The following is an 18,710-nucleotide window of genomic DNA, read 5'->3' as shown; positions in this document are numbered from 1 at the left end:
GGGCCAACCTAGCATTTGTATACAACAGTAAACATTTGATTCAAACTTTTAAGATCCATTGTGATATGGTAAAATGGGACACAACACACTTCATCTATTTTTTTTTTCCATTGGTAATAAAGAATGTTGAATCTCACAGCCGTGCTTTTTTGTTTTCTGAAAATATCTTTCTCCTTTATCTTTCAGTAATCTTTCAGTTTAAAAAGGGCCCCCAGCACCTTCCCTTGCTCGGGTATGTGAGGAAGGCCTGGATGTCCACTACAGTGCTCATCTGTACAGGTGTGCAGTGGAGTGCACAGGGTGTATTGGGAAGGTAGCTGCACGACACAGGACAAGAAAGTCCTTCAAATGGTAGTTAAAATGGCTCAAAGGACCATCAGCACATGACTCTCAGCTATACAGGACACCTACACCACGAGCTGGCACAGGAAGGCAGAACGTGCTCAACACCCTGCACTGGCACTTGTCTTCCTTCAGCTCTGTGCTAAGTGTCTCAGGGCTCTACACACACAGTAAGGGAAAAGATTATGAAATGTGTCCTGTATGACATTTACCTGATGCTTTTATCCAAAGTGACTTACAATTTTGACTGAGTACAACTTGAGCAATTGAGGTTTAAGGGTCTTGTTCAGGGCCCCAACAGAGGCAACTTGGCAGTGGTGGAGCTTGAACCAGCAACCTTCCAATTACAAGTCAAGTACCTATCACACTATCTGCCATTTTATTTTGCTTAATATTTGTTTTTATTGTACTGTAGTACTACCTAAATAATTATCCAGACTATAGACAGGCATTAGTGTTAGAATTTCATTGTACACTGTACTATACACATGACAATAAGCTATCTTGACTTTTAAGTAGCTAGCTAGGTTTGCTAACTATCGTTTAGCTAATTAGCAAAGCAGATGGACAGTATTGGTACAACTGCGGGATAGCTAGCTAGCTATGTGTGGTGTGTGAAAGATATTTAGCTAGCTAGCTAGTTATAATGTTCAGAGGAATTAATAATGTTCATAGGTAACTGTATTTATAGCTGTGGGGTGTCTTACATGCATATTTGTATTTCACCAATTTCCACAAATCTGGTGATTGACCACCAGGAGTCACTGTATGCTGATGCATGAGGTGTATGAGGTGATCTCTGTGTCATGGTATTTCACCAAATACTAAAGAAAGGTTAGAAAAATACCCCCCATTTCCAAGTCTTGCCAGTGTTTTTTATTTGGCTATATGAAGACCTCCTGAAATATATCTTATAAATGCTATGCATCAGTGCCCAGGGTCACCCTTACTGAGATAAAACCTCTTAACCTTGAAGCTCAGCTCACATGGAAAAGCTTTTGGAAAGAACCAAGCATTTTTGTTTGTTTTTAGTGAAATGATGTTCTGACCAGATCCAGAGGGTGCTTACATGTTCACTTTGCATCTTCACAAGTTGGTGGCATTGTAATCATGCTGAATACTGTATACACTGACATATTTGTCCCTTCAGATTATGCTGCGATAAACCGATATGTTACGCTTCTTCCTTGGAGTATGCATTGTCCTTCAGAAGTGTTCTGCTGCTGTTAGTGTGGAGTGTGTATGGCATATATGCAATCAGAAACTAAAGCTGCCCGTCCTGAGCCAGAGTCCCAGCCTTCCTCTCTTCTTGCATTGCTGTAGACAGTAAGTGTGGGACTGCATTTAAAAACAAAAACAAAACTAGTTTACCAAGTTTTGTATAGCATTGTGTAACCATCAAATTCCACTACTCTTTTTTTTCATATTTGAGCCTAACACAGGTATTTCAGAGTTAATTTTCTTGACATTTGTCCATAAAGTAAGCATTTATGATCGATTCACACAAGATAAGAAATCTTGGTATGAATTACAGAAATGTGGCTTTTTGATTTACACATTACGATCACACACACATACACACACACAAAAACCCCCCACACATAATGCATAGCTTTCACTGGTCAGAACTATGAAACATCTTTATGAAACATGAAACATGCAATTGCACATCTGCTCCACACTACACTGACTCACCTGGACGAAGGGAGGGGAAATTATGTTAAAATGCTGTTTGTCGACTACAGTTCAGCATTTAACACTATCATCCCCTCCCTACTCACTACTGAGTTGGCGGATCTATGACTGCATACATCCCTGTGCGACTGGATCTCTAACTTCCTAACAGACAGACCACAATCAGTACGGGTGGGCAACTGCGCCTCATCCACCCTCACCCTCAGCACTGGAGCTCCTCAGGGTTGTGTCCTAAGCCCCCTGCTCTACTCACTGTACACCTACGACTGCACAGCCACTTCCAGCTCCACCATCATTGTCAAGTTTGCTGACAACACCGTTGTCATGGGTCTGATCTCGGACAACGACGAGAGGGCCTACCTGGAGGAGATTAAACACCTGGAAAACTGGTGCCAGGAAAATAATCTCCTCCTAAACGTCAGTAAGACAAAGGAGCTCATCGTGGATTGCAGCAAGAAGCAGGAGCGGCACTACCAACCTGTGAGGATCAGTGGAAGCACGGTGGAGAGAGTAGATAGTTTCAGGTACATTGGTGTTCACATCTCGCAGGACCTGTCCTGGTCCCGCCATACCAACTCCCTGGCAAAGAAGGCTCGTCAGCGTCTTTACCACCTCAGACGCCTAAGAGACTTCAGACTGCCCTCCAAAGTACTGCGGAACTTCTACACCTGCACTATCGAGAGCATCCTCACGGGGAACATCACAGTCTGGTTTGGGAATAGCACCAAGCAGGACAGACAAGCACTCCAAAGGGTAGTGCGTTCAGCAGAGCGCATCACTCACACGGAACTTCCTGACCTGCAGACCATCTACTACAAGCGGTGCCAGAACAAGGCCAGGAGAATTGTGAAGGACCCCACCCATCCCAACAATAGACTCTTCTCTCTGTTGAGGCGCTTTCGCTCCCTGAAGACCAAGACAGAGAGGCTGAAGAGGAGCTTCTTCCCACAGGCCATTCGGGCCCTGAATCAGGGAAACTGATAAACTGTGGGGACCACCACCACGTAACATGACTGTATATCTGTAGATATCTGTATATATATATTTATATTCAATTACCTTGTTACACAACAACTGTAGATATGTTATTATACGAAATGGATCTGTACATTCTGTAGATTGTGTACATATATACACAACCATATACATTGTACATTGTGTATATAATCATAATATACATATATTGTACATACATTGTTAATATATTTTTGTACATACATAGAATATATATATTTATCTTGCATATATATATATTTCACATATAGAGAATATCTATATTTCTCTATGCACCCCTGTTTTCTTTTCCTCAGTTTGGACAGAGCACTCTCCACCATTTCACTGTGAGTTATACTGTGTAGGACTATGTATGTGACGAATAAACCAAACTTGAACTTGAACTTGAACATTACTGCATGAAATATAAATAAAACAGTATCTGTTTAGAAGTATTATGAACCAGGAGACTTGGATTTGGTTTAAATTCAGTTACTCACTTGTCTATAATCCTACCCACATATAATGAGATGTTTACTGACATGGCAATTCACATGGGATTAAAATGACCTGGTGTTATTTCTAAAATTCTTTTTAAAGCTTGCAAAAGGCACAGGAATCTTTACTGACGCAAGAAGATGAAAGAAAAGACAGACATGGCGAATTCGGACGAGACTAGAATAACTGATGAACATGGGTAAAACATGTTATTACATTCGAAATAACCCTGCCTCCCCATGCAAAACTTATCCCATTGTATGAATGAGCTTACAAAAGCACCACAAACTGTGTGTGTCCAGAATTTCCACCCGTTCCCAAAGATAAGAACCATTATGACCTTCCAAAAGGTAAAAAAACAAGTTGTAGTTGTAGAATGTTTTCTGATAAAAGTATTTCTAAACATTTTGGTTGCAGTTTAACAGTTCACATCCACACATCTACGCTAACAACATTCACCTCTGCAGCCAATAAATTCCCTTTCCCTTATCAAACTACATTACATCCTTGCATAGTTGTAGAACACATTTACAATCCATCCGATCCCATATCTCCCTCTCTCCTTTAACTATGTTTTTTTGTTGTTGTTGTTATAGGGTCTTCAGCTCACATGCCAGGCAACAGCACATTTATTGCACAACAGTACAGTGTTACTTCTGTTGTGCTGCCATTGTCAACATATAACCAAGTCTGCGGCACAACCAAACTGATTACTGAAGTTTTGCATGTTGTTTGTTTGTTTGTTTGCTTGCTTGCTTGTTTGTTTGTTTCTTTCTTTCTTTCTTTCTTTCTTTCTTTCTTTCTTTCTTTCTTTCTTTTGCATGTTTTTTTTTTAGCCAAAGTAGCATAAAAAAGATAATAATAATAATAATAATAATAATAATAATAATAAGTACCTCTTCTTTTGCTGTCAGTGTTACTGATTACTAACAGGCACAGTTTTGTTTGAATTTAGGATGTATTTGGTAAAAAGATTTAACTGCTGACCCAAAATACAAAACATTTAGTACTGACAACACTCATCTTTTTGTTTCTGACCCCACCAACCTCCAGTAGGAATACACCGTTTTTAATCCTGAAATTTCAAGATACAGCCCAGCTTTTGACCACAAAGCAAAAAACAGGGCATCATGTTAAACCCACTAGTCTAAGATTTCTGTCCTTTCTCAATTCCTCCTTCCTCTCTGTGATTTTAATACTTGAAGGTTGTCTGCACAGCTGTGTCAGGATGAATAGCTCCAAAACAGTGTGTCCAAGAAGAAAATGATGTTTGTCAGATGTGATTCTGGGAAAGTCATCAAGGAAAAAAGGCTCACTGTTCAAAGAGAGAAAAAAAAATTACCTTTAATAGCTCCATTGTATCATCCACACCTCATGTCACAAAATAAATATATATATTAATGGATAACAACCATGCAGGCTATAATCATGGTATAATATATTAGAAAACAATCACAGTTAATCACACATAATAAAGCAATGTAACAGATAAAGCTACCTACAGCTTATTTTTTTAGCTTTTAAAACCATCAAATCAGACCTTGTTTACCTTCCTAATTAATGTGTTATGGGCATATTGTGCCCATTCAACATTATTTATAACTGGAAATTTTCTGTGATATCTATTTTTAGTCTTTTTAGTAAAGAGATATATAAACTTTTTCTGAAGGTATATATTCATATACATTTTCTCCTCCAGTGCTCTTGTGTTCTCTTGCCTTCAGTAATGTGCTGTTTGTGATGTGCAAGTTGTGCAGTGATGTGCAAGTTGTGCAGATTCTGGTTCACACTGGTTCAGTGTTTACAAAATTGTAGTACATGATAAAAGAACATGTTTAATTCACATTTTGATGAATAGCGCCATGTCTGTGCCGAAAGGTGTCAATAAAGTGCCCTTGTAATATTATTCCAAAATCTCAGGTGGGCCTCTTGAGCCTTAGAAAAGTAGACAAGATAGCTTCACTCTGCAGAAAAACAGGAATACATAATTACATGCAGACTGATATGTCTGACACAGTTTTGCATATGTAGACTATATTCAGACTGATAAGTTTGGTACATTTTATCATTTGCTCACTCTATGTAAGCTGATATGCATACAACATGCTGACTGATACAGTTTAACATATACAAACAATATGTAGACAGAAAGGTTTGGTTTGATTTAGCATATGCCAATTATACTCAGACTGGTAAGCCTGGTACAGGTTATCATTTGCAAACTATATGCACACTGTAAAAAGTTTGGTACAGCTTATCATGCAGACTGTAATAAGTTTTGTAGAGTTTGAAATAGGGTGTACTCTACAACACAGTGGGTGTTACGAGTATGTAGGAACTGCCTGGGGACACATAATTAGGTGATGTTAGCATGGCAGTCAGAGACTTACACTCTGTTGACTAAATGTCAATCCCTAGATTTACTTCTCTACAAGAACAGGTTGATCCATATTTTCTGTTAACCTATTTTATTTCAGATGCAGTCAACACTCACTTCCCTCAGAGGGCGATAGAGAATGTGTGACTAGGTATGTAGACTGTGTGCAACCACTAGAGGTCAAGGTTGCTTAGAGAGGATTAATCGTGCATTCCCATTACTTCTGGGTTGTGAATGGGTATTTGGCATCTTTTCAAATACAATAACATAACATGTTATTCATTTTGTGCTTTAGTGATTTTTCAGTACCACTTGTTTGGCATCTGATTCTCTTGATAGTCTCTTAACAAAATGGCAGTGTTTAATGTTACAATTAGCTGATGTTTTTAGTCTTTTATTTTATGTAACTGTTTAAACTGTATCTCTCTCTCTCTCTCTCTCTCTCTTTCGCTCTCTCTCTCTCTCTCTCTCTCTCTCTCTCTCTCTCACACACACACACACACACACACTCAAACACACTCTTTCATTGTCTGCATGAGTTTGTGTGTGGTGTGTGTCCTGCTGGCTGGCTGAGGCAAAGGCAGTGTTGATGGGGACATGTTTATGTTTGGTTAATAATGCATAGAAGACCCAGGTGATTGCCTGGAATGGAAATGTATTAGGATTGATATCTTTATGTGTGTGTGTGTGTGTGTGTGTGTGTGTAGGCCATAAGAGAGTTGAGCCATCTGCTGCTTCACAACCGTCCCCCTCCCCACATCTTCTTATTCTCTCTTTCCCTTCCCTGGACCACGTGCTCTGGGGTCACAGAGGAGGGCATGGTTATTTCAATCACACATTAATATTGATTCTTTCCTCTGCAAGTTAAGGCTGGGATTAGGTTAACCTAGGGTTAACCCTACACACTTGCTATGCTATCTGATTTTGGACCGTAAAAATTAAATTTCCTTAATTCCTCAATTGGTTTCCTCCAAGCTTCACTGGCAACACTTGCTGTCACATAATTTGGTCTCCCAAAGCATTGTGATGGGGAAAAAAAATGATGTGATGTCGCTTGCAGCTGATCCAGAACACTACAGTGTGGCTGGCCTTCAACGCTCCTTGGTTTTTCCAGGTCACTCCACAACTGCGCTCACTTCACTGGCTTCCTGTAGCTGCTCGTGTCAGATTTAAAACTCTGATGCTTGCCTACAGAGCCAAAAGTGGACCTGCACCCTCCTACTGTATGGCAGTGGGCAAAACCCCGATCTGTACCTGGAGCCTTTAGAACTTCAAGCATAGCCCAGCTTAATCCACCGTACTTCAAGATTTACGAAAGCATTAGTTGGTGGAATAAGCTCCCATTGGTTTGTTCAAACAGAGGAGTCTCACATGGCAACTGAAGACTCATCCCTCTGAAAAGCACTTGAATTTAACCTGTTCATGCACTTATTAGAAATTTTAATATTTGCATTTGAACTGTCTTTTCTAGTAATAGTATTTAAATTTTCTTGTATTTTATAGCAGTATATTGTATGGCAGGTTTCAGCACCGACTCTTCCTTTTGGCTGTATCTCAGTTTATAGGTATTTTTGATATCTCACATTTTTGTGCCACCTAGGGAAACTTGTGTAGACAACTAAAGCATTTATGTAAGCTGCTCTGAATAAAAGTGCTAAATGCCATAAATGCAAATGAGATGTAAATGTGTAAATGTTTTCATACCTAGTATACTTACATGACAAACATAAATCTTCCTGTTCTTTTTAGAGGATCTTTACTCAAATTCCCATTCTGGAAATCATACCATATAAAAACAGATCTGATGATATGATCTATAGTGAAATGTTGGATTATTGATTATTGATTTGCCTGTTCACAAAGGTTATCTTACAGAAAAGGATGCAAGGATGTGAGGAAATCATGTCTTGCAGAAAAGACGAGGTAATCACATTACATTCTCGTTAAGGCTTCTTAACTTTTGTTCATTTAATTCTGCCACCCTTTATTTCCTGCCTCTCACTCCCTTACCTCACACATTTTTTTCCCCTCTCTGTGCTTAAACTAAACTTGCTTGTGCAGCATTGGAAATCTTCACAGCATTAGCAGGTACGTGTTGCATGGCAGCATAGTCATTCTCTTGTGCTGACCTTTAAAGCCGTTTTGAGTGTGGTTTGTAATTACCTTGCCCGGATGGTTGTCACTATCGCTGTCTCACGATTGACCACGTAATGGCACAAATCTTTTTAGACAAGCATCAGAAGTCAAGGTTAATCCTCAGTGAAATTACAGATGCAAACTTATGGAAATTTTATTTCAGGATTTTAGAAACCTGAATCATTAAATAAAGTCATCTCTGGACTTTGATATTGTTTCCAAGTTTGTAGGTATCATTTTTTAAAGTTCTGTTTATGAAATCACAAAAAGAATGAGGTATTAGAGGAATGCTACTCTAACTTTTGTGCAGTTTGTAAAAAAATTGTACTGTAAGGGTCTATACTGTTTTCTTCTCTGCTGAGAGTTGAAACTACAACGAGAGGCATTCACCCAGTGGCACCAGAATTCCTACACCATCCAGACCTGCCGGATCAGAAATACCTTACTGATGGCTTATGGAGTTGGTTAAATTAGAATGTGAATGATAATATATGTTATATTATAAATGTTATATTTAATAAGAAGCTGTCGGGCAGAGGAGACTATAGAGGCCAAAGCAAACTTGGGGTGAAACCCTCCCAGAACATACTGTTGCAGTTGCAACAGTTAGTTGCACCTAAGCAAAGTACAGAACTAGATTTGCTACCAGAGTGCTTGTCCTTCATCAGAAACTAAAAGAAAGAAAGCTAAAAAAAAACCAAAAAAAACCCCCAGCAACATGTGTTGCTAAAAATACTGCCTGCTTGTTATTGTAGGACCTATTGAAATTTGTCATTAATTCTTAGTAATAGCTGTTGGCTTCATGGGCTAGGCCACACAGTGGTTTTTCCTTGATCATCTGTCTTTTAGTGGTCTCCGGGCAGATCTGAAATTAATGTTATTATACAGCTTGATGAGCTATTGTGACGTCCAATTAGCAATTCTGATTAATAAATGAGCGGCCCATATGAGCGGCTCTGTCTACAGCAGGAGACTGGAGGAGTTGAGCTTTAGTGCTGACGGAATGTAGTTGTTATGCGTCCCTTTAGGCCTTAGCATCTCAGAGAAAGAATGCCTGATCGGAGCTGCCAGTCACTCTAGCCTGTCGCTGTTATAGCAAGGAAATCATTCTTCTTTCTTACTTTAACTCCGCTTAACTCCAGTTTCTGACTAAGGCTGACACCTAATCTAAACGGGGCTGCCCATAGCCACTAGCGACTCATTGGACCCTCGAGCCAAACAGAGACAACAAAGGGCCAGTGCTAAAGGGGATTGGCCACGTTCCTCTGATGTCACCGCTGCAGCGCAGCACTACCCCCCGACCCCAGCCCAAGTGTCTGATTGATTGGCTTCGACTCCAACAGCAGCTCTAATGAGGATTCCAATGCTAGCAGACTTCGGTTGAGACGATAAACCCCCCTCTCTTCCCACGCGTCCTACCGAGATCCTCTGATTTGCCTCCTGGGACATGTTCTTCCCTTGCCAGACTACTGCTCAGATGGTGGGCACTACAGTTTTCCTCATAAGCAGATCTGATGGGGTTTTTTTTCCTCACATAAATTATGTCTAATGATTTCAGTTCTGTTTTGGAACCATCTATGTATATTAGATTACATGGTAATAGGTCGGACTTCAAGTCCAATCAGGGGAACAGAACAAAAGAAAATGTAATCTAGGCATTATAGCTTGCTAACTAAATGCAATCTGAGAAATTCATACAGATTTATAATCACTGATCACCTTGTGCCAGTGCAGGAGTAAAGTAACTTTTGTGGTAAAACCTTTGTGTGGAATGTTCATGAGCATATATTTCAGTCTTTCATATTTCATATTCAGGCTTATTCATTACCCTCTTGGGTGCAGCTGTTTGGATGAATTTCCATTTTAAAGGCAATGAGTTATTAATTAATTTTAAAGGCAGTAATTAATGATAAATATGGACTAATAAATTTGTACATTTGGTTATCTGTATCCATCAGCACTAATGCGACAGTGGAGACATTTAACTCTGACCCACTTTCACTTGCTTATAGGTCTCTTGCCTACAGTGGGTCTCCTGAATGAATGAAGTCTTAGGTGGAGAGATGCCATACTGTCCTACCTCCAGGGCATCCTCCGTGTCGCCTCTATGCTTGAGTCTAGTGCCCTGCGGCACAGACAAGACCTTTAGCCTGGTAGGCCTTTTCTGCTAAGGGTGTAGGGGGGACATGGGGGTGGTTTGCAGGGTTGGAGACAGCAGGTGAGGGGCAGCAGATGATGATGATGATGCTGAAAGGTTAAGGTCAGGCTACGCAAATCAGATGGACAGAAATGCCATCAGGGCTACGTGACTCTGACTGATGGCTTGTCCTGAATTTTAATTTTCTTCAGCTCAATTTAATTTCTGGCAGTTCTCTTCCAGAACATGTTCATATTGGTGTCAAAAGTGCACGTTGATTTAAATAATTAAAGGAGTGCAACTAATGAAAGCTGTTGCGGCAGCCAAAAGCCATGACAGATGTGTGTGGTGGAGCAAGCAGTGGTGGGTTTTGAAGACATAGTGCAGTATGTGCTCAGGTAGCACATGTTGTAAGTTCAAAAGAATCCATCATGCATCTTCAGAACTTTTTTTTTTTTAACTAATGACCCACTTACAGTTAAAATTCAGTTAACAGACAGAAGACAGATACCCTTACACTCTCCTGTTGAATTATTTGCTCATGCAATCTAGAAATCATAGGTTCCTGTGGCATCAAAGAAGCCATAAACCATAACAGTGCCACACCTTGTCCTTCACAAATGGGCTGAGTTTCTTATCTTGGAAAGTGGGGTTTGCTTTATGCAAAACAATGCTTGTTAATTAAACCGAAATGTTGATGATATATCTGTCCACAGAATACTATTCTAATAGGCTGGCTCATGTAACACTGAAAATTAACCAGATGCTTGGAGTTTAAAAAAAATGTTTTGTTTTTGGCTTGCATGTTTAGGGCAATCACAAAAGACATCAACAGAATGGGCCACGGTCAAAACCAGAGAGCAAAGCAACCAGTAGAGAGGGGACATCCAACGAACAGTCAAAAACAGTCCCAAGGCAAAAACTGGACAAGTATCGGACAAGACTATCGGACTTCTAGAAAGTATCGGACTTCTAGAAAGTTTTTCATTTTTAAATTTATTTTACTCTTTAAATTGTTATTATTGTGGTGACCATTGTTGGCTAGAAGAGGACAGCCCCCCCCTTTGAGTCTTGGTTCCTCTCAAGGTTTCTTCCTCATGCTCTAGAGAGTTTTCCCTTGCCACTGTCGGCCTTGGCTTGCTCACTGGGTGCTTAGACTTCAACATTTGTAAAGCTGCTTTGTGACAAAAAAGCTATTTATAAATAAATTTTGATTTTGATTGTGATTTTGATTTTTGAACCTCACTGTAATGAGGGAAGCAAACAGTGTATACACTGTGTGCACAATTTTTAGGCAAGAGAGTATTTTGACCATATCATTATTTTTATGCATATTTTCCAACTTCAAGCTGTATAAACTTGAATGCTTATTGGATTTAAGCATATCAGGTGATGTGTATTTGTGTAATGAGGGAGGGTGTGGCCTAAGGAGATCAACACCCTATATCAAGGTGTACAAAATTATTAGGCAGCTTCTTTTCCTCAGACAAAATGGGCCAAAAAAGAGATTTAATTCACTGTGAAAAGTCAAATATTGTAAAACATCTTTCAGAGGGATGTAGCACTCTTAAAATTGCTAAGATATTGGGGCATGATCACAGAACAATCAAATGTTTTGTTGCAAATAGTCAACAGGGTTGCAAGAAATGTGTTGAGAAGAAAGACACAAATTAACTGCCAAAGATTTGAGAAGAATCAAATGTGACGTGACCAGGAACACATTATCCTCCAGTGCTGTCATATTCCAGAACTGCAACCTACCTGGAATGACAGAGATACAAGGTGTTCAGTACTCAGAGACAGGGTCAAGGTAAGGAATGCTGAAACCCAACCACCACTAAACAAGACCCATAAGGTGAAATGTCAAGACATTTATTGAAGGCAGATATTTCAAAGGTTTATGGGCTGATGAGAGGAGAGTGACTCTTGACGGACCAGCTGGATGGGCCTGTGGCTGGATCAGTAACAGACACAGAGCTCCACCTTGAGTCAGACACCAGCAAGGTGGAGGTGGGGTACTACTATGGGCTGGTATTATTAAAGATGAGCTAGTTGGACCTTTTTGTGTTGAAGATGGACTCAAAATCAACTCCCAACCTACTACCACTTTCTTCAAGCAGTGGTACAGGAAAAAGTCTGTATTTCTCAAGAAGACCATGATTTTTATGCAGGACAATGCTCCATCACATGCATCGAAGTACTCGACTGTATGGTTAGCCAGTAAAGGCCTTAAAGAAAGAATAATGATATGGCCCCCTTCCTCACCTGACCTAAACCCTATTGAGAACTTGCGGGCCATTCTTAAATGGGAGATTTACAGTGAAGGAAAACAGTTCAGCTCTCTGAACAGTGTCTGGGAGGCTATGGTTGCTGCTGCACAAAAAGTTGATCGTCAACAGATTAAGAAACTGACAGACTCCATGAATGAAGGGCTTATGTCTGTAATTGAAAAGAAGGGTGGCTATATTGGTCACTGATTTTTTTTGTGAAATGTGAGCAATGTTTTTTTGTAAGTTTTGAGTTATTTGTTTACACTATGTTCCCCATAATCCTCCTGTTCATTCCCAGTTCCCTGTCTTTTGATTTCATCTGTTGTCCATTCCCTTTTTGATCTCCCTTTGTATATATACCCCTCATGTTTGTCATGTCCTTTGCAGAGTCTTGGAGTTATCTAGTGTTCCTAAGCTTGGTCTTTCCTGTTTTCCTGTACTGGTTTTGACTCATTGCCTAGTTGTCTTGGTTTCCCCTTTTTCCTTCCCCTCATCCCTTTTTCCTGCTTGGTTTACTGATGTACCTGTCTTTAATTGCTTTTGGACTGGCCATTACACTGTTTATTATATCTAACCTGTGAGTGACTCATCTTCTGCCTGCCAAGCCTGACAGAAGACCTTGCAATCATACAAAGCAGACTCAGCAGCTTGCTGCCCTCAGCCTTCATGGGCTTTCGCACCTGGGCAGCTCGTAGAGGCTGGACTGATGCTGCCATCTTAGTCAGCTTTTGCCAAGGCTTACATTCTGAGTTAGTTAATGAGCTTGCTTGTTGGGATGACTCCAACACCTTTAAGGAACTTATCTCACTCTCTGAGGAGTTGGACAGTCTTATTCGTGAAAGAGAGGGATCCTCACACTCTTGCTTCTTGTTTTGGCTGACTCCTCTGCCTGCTCATCGCTAAACTGACACCGACGAGACATGTGTAGACAACATGCCTGTCAGGCACCAAGAAACAAAATGCAGTGACTGAGTATTTGTTTCTGCTGTAGAGAAGCTGGCCATCTACACTGCAAGTGTCCCTCCAAAACTGCTTATCTCAAGGGTGTGCCAAGGTTTCCTCGCACACCACTTCAGTGAGTACATCCAGTTTCTGCTTTATCTCATCCTTCAGACTGTGATCCTCCACAGTGGATTCTATTTTCGTTCCAGCACTGATTGACTCCAGAGCTGCTAGTAATTTGATCACTGCTGAAAGGGTGAAATGCCTCAACTTACCCATTGTTCCTCCTTGACCCATCCTGCCAGTCTGTTCCCTGGATTTGATGCCTTTGGGTTCTAGACATATGACTTATGAGACATCACCCTCCAGTATAGTGCCAACCAAATATAGGAGACATTTCCCTGTACGAAGTCACTGCAGCTCATCTCAATGGTTTTAGTCAGCCCTTGGTTGCAAAATCATAAACCCTCTGATCTCATAGCGGATTACTGAAATATCATTGTCTGACTATTGCATGAACATTGTAGCTGCTTTAATGGACCACAGGTGGTTTTAGCTTCCTCCTCTTTAATGGACCACAGGTGGTTGTAGCCTCCACCACTTTAATGGTGGTTGTAGCCTCCACCTCTGTTAAGAGCTCTGAGGAGAGTGGTTTTTCTCCCAAGACACATATCTCCTCTTCCTCACTGACAGGAAGGCTATGAAGGACTATCTCACTGAGGCACAGGTACATTAGACTGTCCAAGTCCCCTACCATGTCTGGTTTCTTCTTTGTCACTAAGAAGGGCAAAGACGTGTTGAATACTCAGTGGAACACGTTTTTAGGTTTTGTCATCAGCTCCACAGGCATCACCATGGAGGACAGGAAGGTGAAGGTGGTCCTTAACCTGCCATGACCCAGCAAGGAACTTCAAACGTTCTTGTGTTTGCAAACGTTTAGAGTCGATTTATATGCAATTTCAGCTGCCTCTCTCAAAGACAAACCCAACAAGTTGTACAGTAGTCCCTAAACAGAACATGCTTTTGAATCCCTTAGGGCAGCCTTTTCTAGTGCCCCAGTGTTGAAGCACCCTGACACAGACATCATAATAGAAGTAGACACTTCTGAGGAAGGGGTTGGGGCCATTCTATCCCAGTGCCTGGGTTGTTCTCTGAAGTGGCATCCCATGGCTTTCTTTTCTAGGAAGTTGTGCCCCCACTAAACATAACAATGATGTGAGGAACAGTGAACTATTAGCCATAAAGCTGGCAATTGAAGAGAGGTGCCAGTAGTTGGAAGGTGCTCAACATAACTTTGTGATACTCACGGACCATAAGAGCCTCACATACCTGTGGAAAGGCATGCACCTAACCCCTAGATAGGCCCAGTGGTCCCTGTTTCTATAGATATTTCAGATTATGGATCACTTACAGGTCTGGCTCCAAAAATGGTAAAGCCTATGTCCTCTTGAGAACCTATGACCTGACCAGGCATCTTGAGCCTCTCTTAAGTCTTCCATACTCTTTCCTGCTGGTGTGATAAGTCCCATCCAGAAGATGAGGAACTGACCACTGGCCTGGTTTTTAACTTGGCTTTTGGATTGCCCTTTACTCTATATCTTAAACCTGATTTCAGCTAACCTGCAAGGGACTCCACACCTGCCTGTCAAGCCGGACAGACTTTATACAGAAGTGTTTCTTGGCTGTTTATGCAGCTATTTTATTTTTTTGTTAATAGTTTTTAGAACTAGCTTGTTTTTATTACAGAAATGGCTGCTTAAATAAAAGCAAATGAAATTGCATTTATACGTGGGATGAAAAGTCTTTCAGAGTTAGTTTCCAGAGACTCCTGCACTGCTGCTGTTTGTGGTTTGGTATGTTCGTCATAAAAAAGCACATCCATAGCAGTGTCCATACAGCTTTCTGCAGCCTGTTTCCTAGTTGAAAGGCATGCTGGGTGAAATCATGAGGAGAACCGTTTCATCTCAAGTACAAAGTACCAGGTATGAGAAATAAGAAGAGGGGACATTCACATGCTTACAGTTATGGACATGGATATTGTCAATGCCAAGCTTTTCTAATAACATTCTGAATATGGAACCTTTTCCTTATGGTTAGACATATTCAAAAACAGATAGCCCACAGTGCTGAATCAACCATTACAGTATGTTGTTAATTTGCTTCCAGCTGGGTGCAGGCCTAAATGTTAATTCAACATTGCAAGTGTTACATCCACCATCGGAATTTTGCCATGGAATTTCAATGAGACCTTGGCTAGCAAAATATTATTGTTAAATAACGCAACCAGGTCAAACTATTAATTTGTCTAAATGCAACTCACGTTTTAATCAAATGAAGCATGAAAACAATGCTGTCTTCTTGTTTATTTGCTAACAGTTGTGATCCAAGCCCTACTTTGATCAAGCCAAGACTTTTTTTCATGTCTCTTGTAACAGGAAAGCAGGACACCCTGTTGAGGAAGAGCTCATTTCTGGCCCATGAAGAGACAGTGAAAACAAAACAATTTGTCAGCGCGTGCTAATAACTAGCTTTAATGTGTCAACAGAGAGGTTTGTCTGTTGCTTAGGAACACCATCTGTTCCTCTAATGCACTTTATGTTGTTGGGGCCTGTTTCATCTCTGCACACTCCGCTGATGAAAATGTGATTTAAACAAGGCTTCTGGGAGCCTGCCGGTCCTGTTTGCACCGAGAAACCAATTGCTTATCATGCACGCCAGCACGCCACTTATGATGCTCCCATTTCAATCTTGTCAGTTTTATGTTGGGTGGTGATGTGCTTTTTGAAGAAACTGCATATGTGTGTGTATGTTGCTGTAGCCGCTGTGTGTTTTGGATTTGGCACTAAATAGCTTCTGTTCTTACAAGGTTCTTCAAACTTTCTCTTGCTAAGCACTTACCCGTCATTAGGCAAATGACTGACAGCAGAAATTGAAGAGATACAATTGGTTGATCATCCTTGGGAGGTCCTAGTATGGGTCTCTGATGCAGTATTATGATCTCCTCTGTCACTGTGGCTGTGTGGCCTTTAGAGAAAACTAAGGTATTTAAAAGACAATTTCCCTGCTTTCTCTGAGATGTAAATGGATCTATTTGTATGCATGCATTATGTGCTTTGTAAAACATGTATGTACATTTCACAAGTTTTATATGATGTGAATAAATTGAGTGGGGGCTAAATATCAATTATAGATTGAATGCATAAAGAAACTGGAACCTGTTTTATTCTTGACTCTTGAATCATACAAATATATAAATTACTATATATTGCTATATAGTAATTTATATTATACTATATATTACTATAAATTGCTGTATTCAGTTTGTCATGGGTTAAGAGTTTCTTTTAAAGTTTCAAGCACAGACCATTTTACTACAAATATACAAGTTGTTTGTGTTACTAATGTAATGATAAAGTAATTACCGTAAATAAATATTTTTCAAACATGGTCTGCTATCACACATTAGCACCCTTAAATATTTTAAACTGTTCAACACTGACACAAAATTAGATTTGGGGTTGTTTATTTTTTAATTTCTTTTATTGTTTTTTTTTTTCCCCCCCCCCCCTCCACGTCTGCTGCGTACTCGCGTCCACGTTTCCCATATACCCTTTCACCCTCTCAACATTCAGTGCCGGGTTTGAACTTTTTAAAATCTGATACCGAGCAGGATATTTTAGCAGCTTTACACCAGCAGCTGAGAGCATGGACTACTGTGACAGTGAGAGGCAGGGGTATATGAGCCATCACTCAGAGAGGAAGGGCCTCTAAGGATATTTCAGTAGTCTCAGTGTGAGATGTTTTGAAATATGTTGGCTGAAACATTTTTTGAGGCTATGAAGGTAGATTTACCCCAAAACATTTACATGGCCACTCATCTATGTATCGTCTGAAAGGAAAGAGGAAAATATGAGAAGGTGGGTCCTGAAAAATTACACTAACCACGGTTACTTTTGAAGTGCGGCGCACCACGGATATCTGTGGAGCCAAAGAGAATATCTCTTCATCTGCCTGTGTGTCCCAAGGCCTCTTCTCGAGAGGCTGCCGGATGGAGCTGCAGTCCGCTGAGCAGAATGCAAGCAGTGTGCTGTGAGAGCAACGTCTGGGGGGTACTTTTTCAAAGACAGAGGGTCAGGTGTTTTCATCTGTTCCTCCACGTAACCAAAGAAAGCAGATCACAATTCAGTCCTGGAGTCCAGTATCATTTGGTGAATTCCCTCATCAAACACACCTGATTCTACTCATCAGCTAATTAGCAAATTTAGCAGGTGTGTTGGAGCAAGAACCATTCTAAGCAGGAGTTGTGTCAATCAGGGAGCTGCCAGATCAGTCCTCCAGTACACAGGTTAGGTACCCCTGGTGTAGTGGTGATCATATTAACTGTAAACCTTCTCAGAGTATGTTCATTACTGTGTGAGAGGAGAGAATTAAATCTTGTTTTCTAAAGTCTCCCAGGTCTTCTGACATGTTACTGATTACCAATTATCTACGCTTCTTTATTTCCCTGTAAATTACATCTCCTAGATCTCTCTCTCTCTCTCTCTCTCTCTCTCTCTCTCTCTCTCTCTCTCTCTCTCTCTCATTACAGGCCATGGCTCACTATGTCTGTTGACTCCCACAGGAAGGAGGATGAATGAGGTTTTTTTTTTGTTTTTTTTTAACATAGATTCTGCTTTTTAAAAATGTTCTTTGTGGTTCATACATGGTTCCTGGGTACTGAGAGAAATCCACTAAAACGTTACTCCTTAGAGTGAAGCCTTAAACTAAATCTAGTAAACAAACATACCTGCTCCTGAAAAAAAATCTAAAATTCTTTAAAATCTGGTTGTTGGTCCATGAGAAAAAAACTGCTTCTTCATTTGGCTAATTTTGCAAGAACAATCCCCTTCTTATGGGTAACTAAATGGATATATCATGTTATGATTGCTGTTAAGAACATAAGGATGTGATGAGACTGCAGCATGGCCTCCCATCAGAGGACTGCATCAGAGGAGTGCATACAGACATTTGTCACTTCGGGTCTATGACGCCTCACACAGACTGCGTGAAATGACTGCATATAAATTAAGATGGACTAAAAAGGTAAGGAAAAGGGATCCTTGTTTGTCACATGGCGGAGAGCTCATTACTGACAGCAAGTGGTGCTGTGCAAGGAGAGAATGGATACCTTAAGCCTCTATTGGGGCAGAGGATCAACTGGAGTTGTGTTTTGTCTTCACAGCTTAAAGGTCTCTGAGCTTCAGGAACAATTGAGCACTGCTACATTGGTCTGACAAAAGTTCAACAGGGCTTTCCCCATAAAATGAGTTACCATGATAAA

General features: G+C 40.5%; 1 protein-coding gene across 4 annotated transcripts in view; it reads right to left on the bottom strand.

Annotated features, from left to right (window-relative positions):
• Positions 1-3,078: 3,078 nt before the first annotated feature.
• The window catches only part of cacng1a (calcium channel, voltage-dependent, gamma subunit 1a), a 40,696-nt gene continuing 25,064 nt past the window's right edge, over positions 3,079-18,710 (bottom strand). Inside the window, exons 5-6 of one of the 4 annotated variants that reach the window (XR_014122656.1) lie at positions 5,373-5,492; positions 3,079-4,843 (exon numbers count right to left, since the gene is read on the bottom strand). Coding sequence is in view for 3 of the 4 variants with exons in the window: in XM_081710595.1 (XP_081566721.1) it covers positions 4,657-4,843 (187 nt within the window). In the remaining variant the exon portion in view is untranslated. The other 3 variants (XM_081710595.1, XM_081710593.1, XM_081710594.1) reach the window with 3 other exon arrangements.

The sequence above is a fragment of the Electrophorus electricus genome, chromosome 3 (genome assembly GCF_041902795.1).
Source record: "Electrophorus electricus isolate QZ-2024a chromosome 3, ASM4190279v1, whole genome shotgun sequence".
Taxonomy (NCBI): domain Eukaryota; kingdom Metazoa; phylum Chordata; class Actinopteri; order Gymnotiformes; family Gymnotidae; genus Electrophorus; species Electrophorus electricus.
The sequence above is the reverse complement of the archived record's forward strand: the minus strand, read 5'-3'. Positions and strand labels throughout refer to the sequence as shown.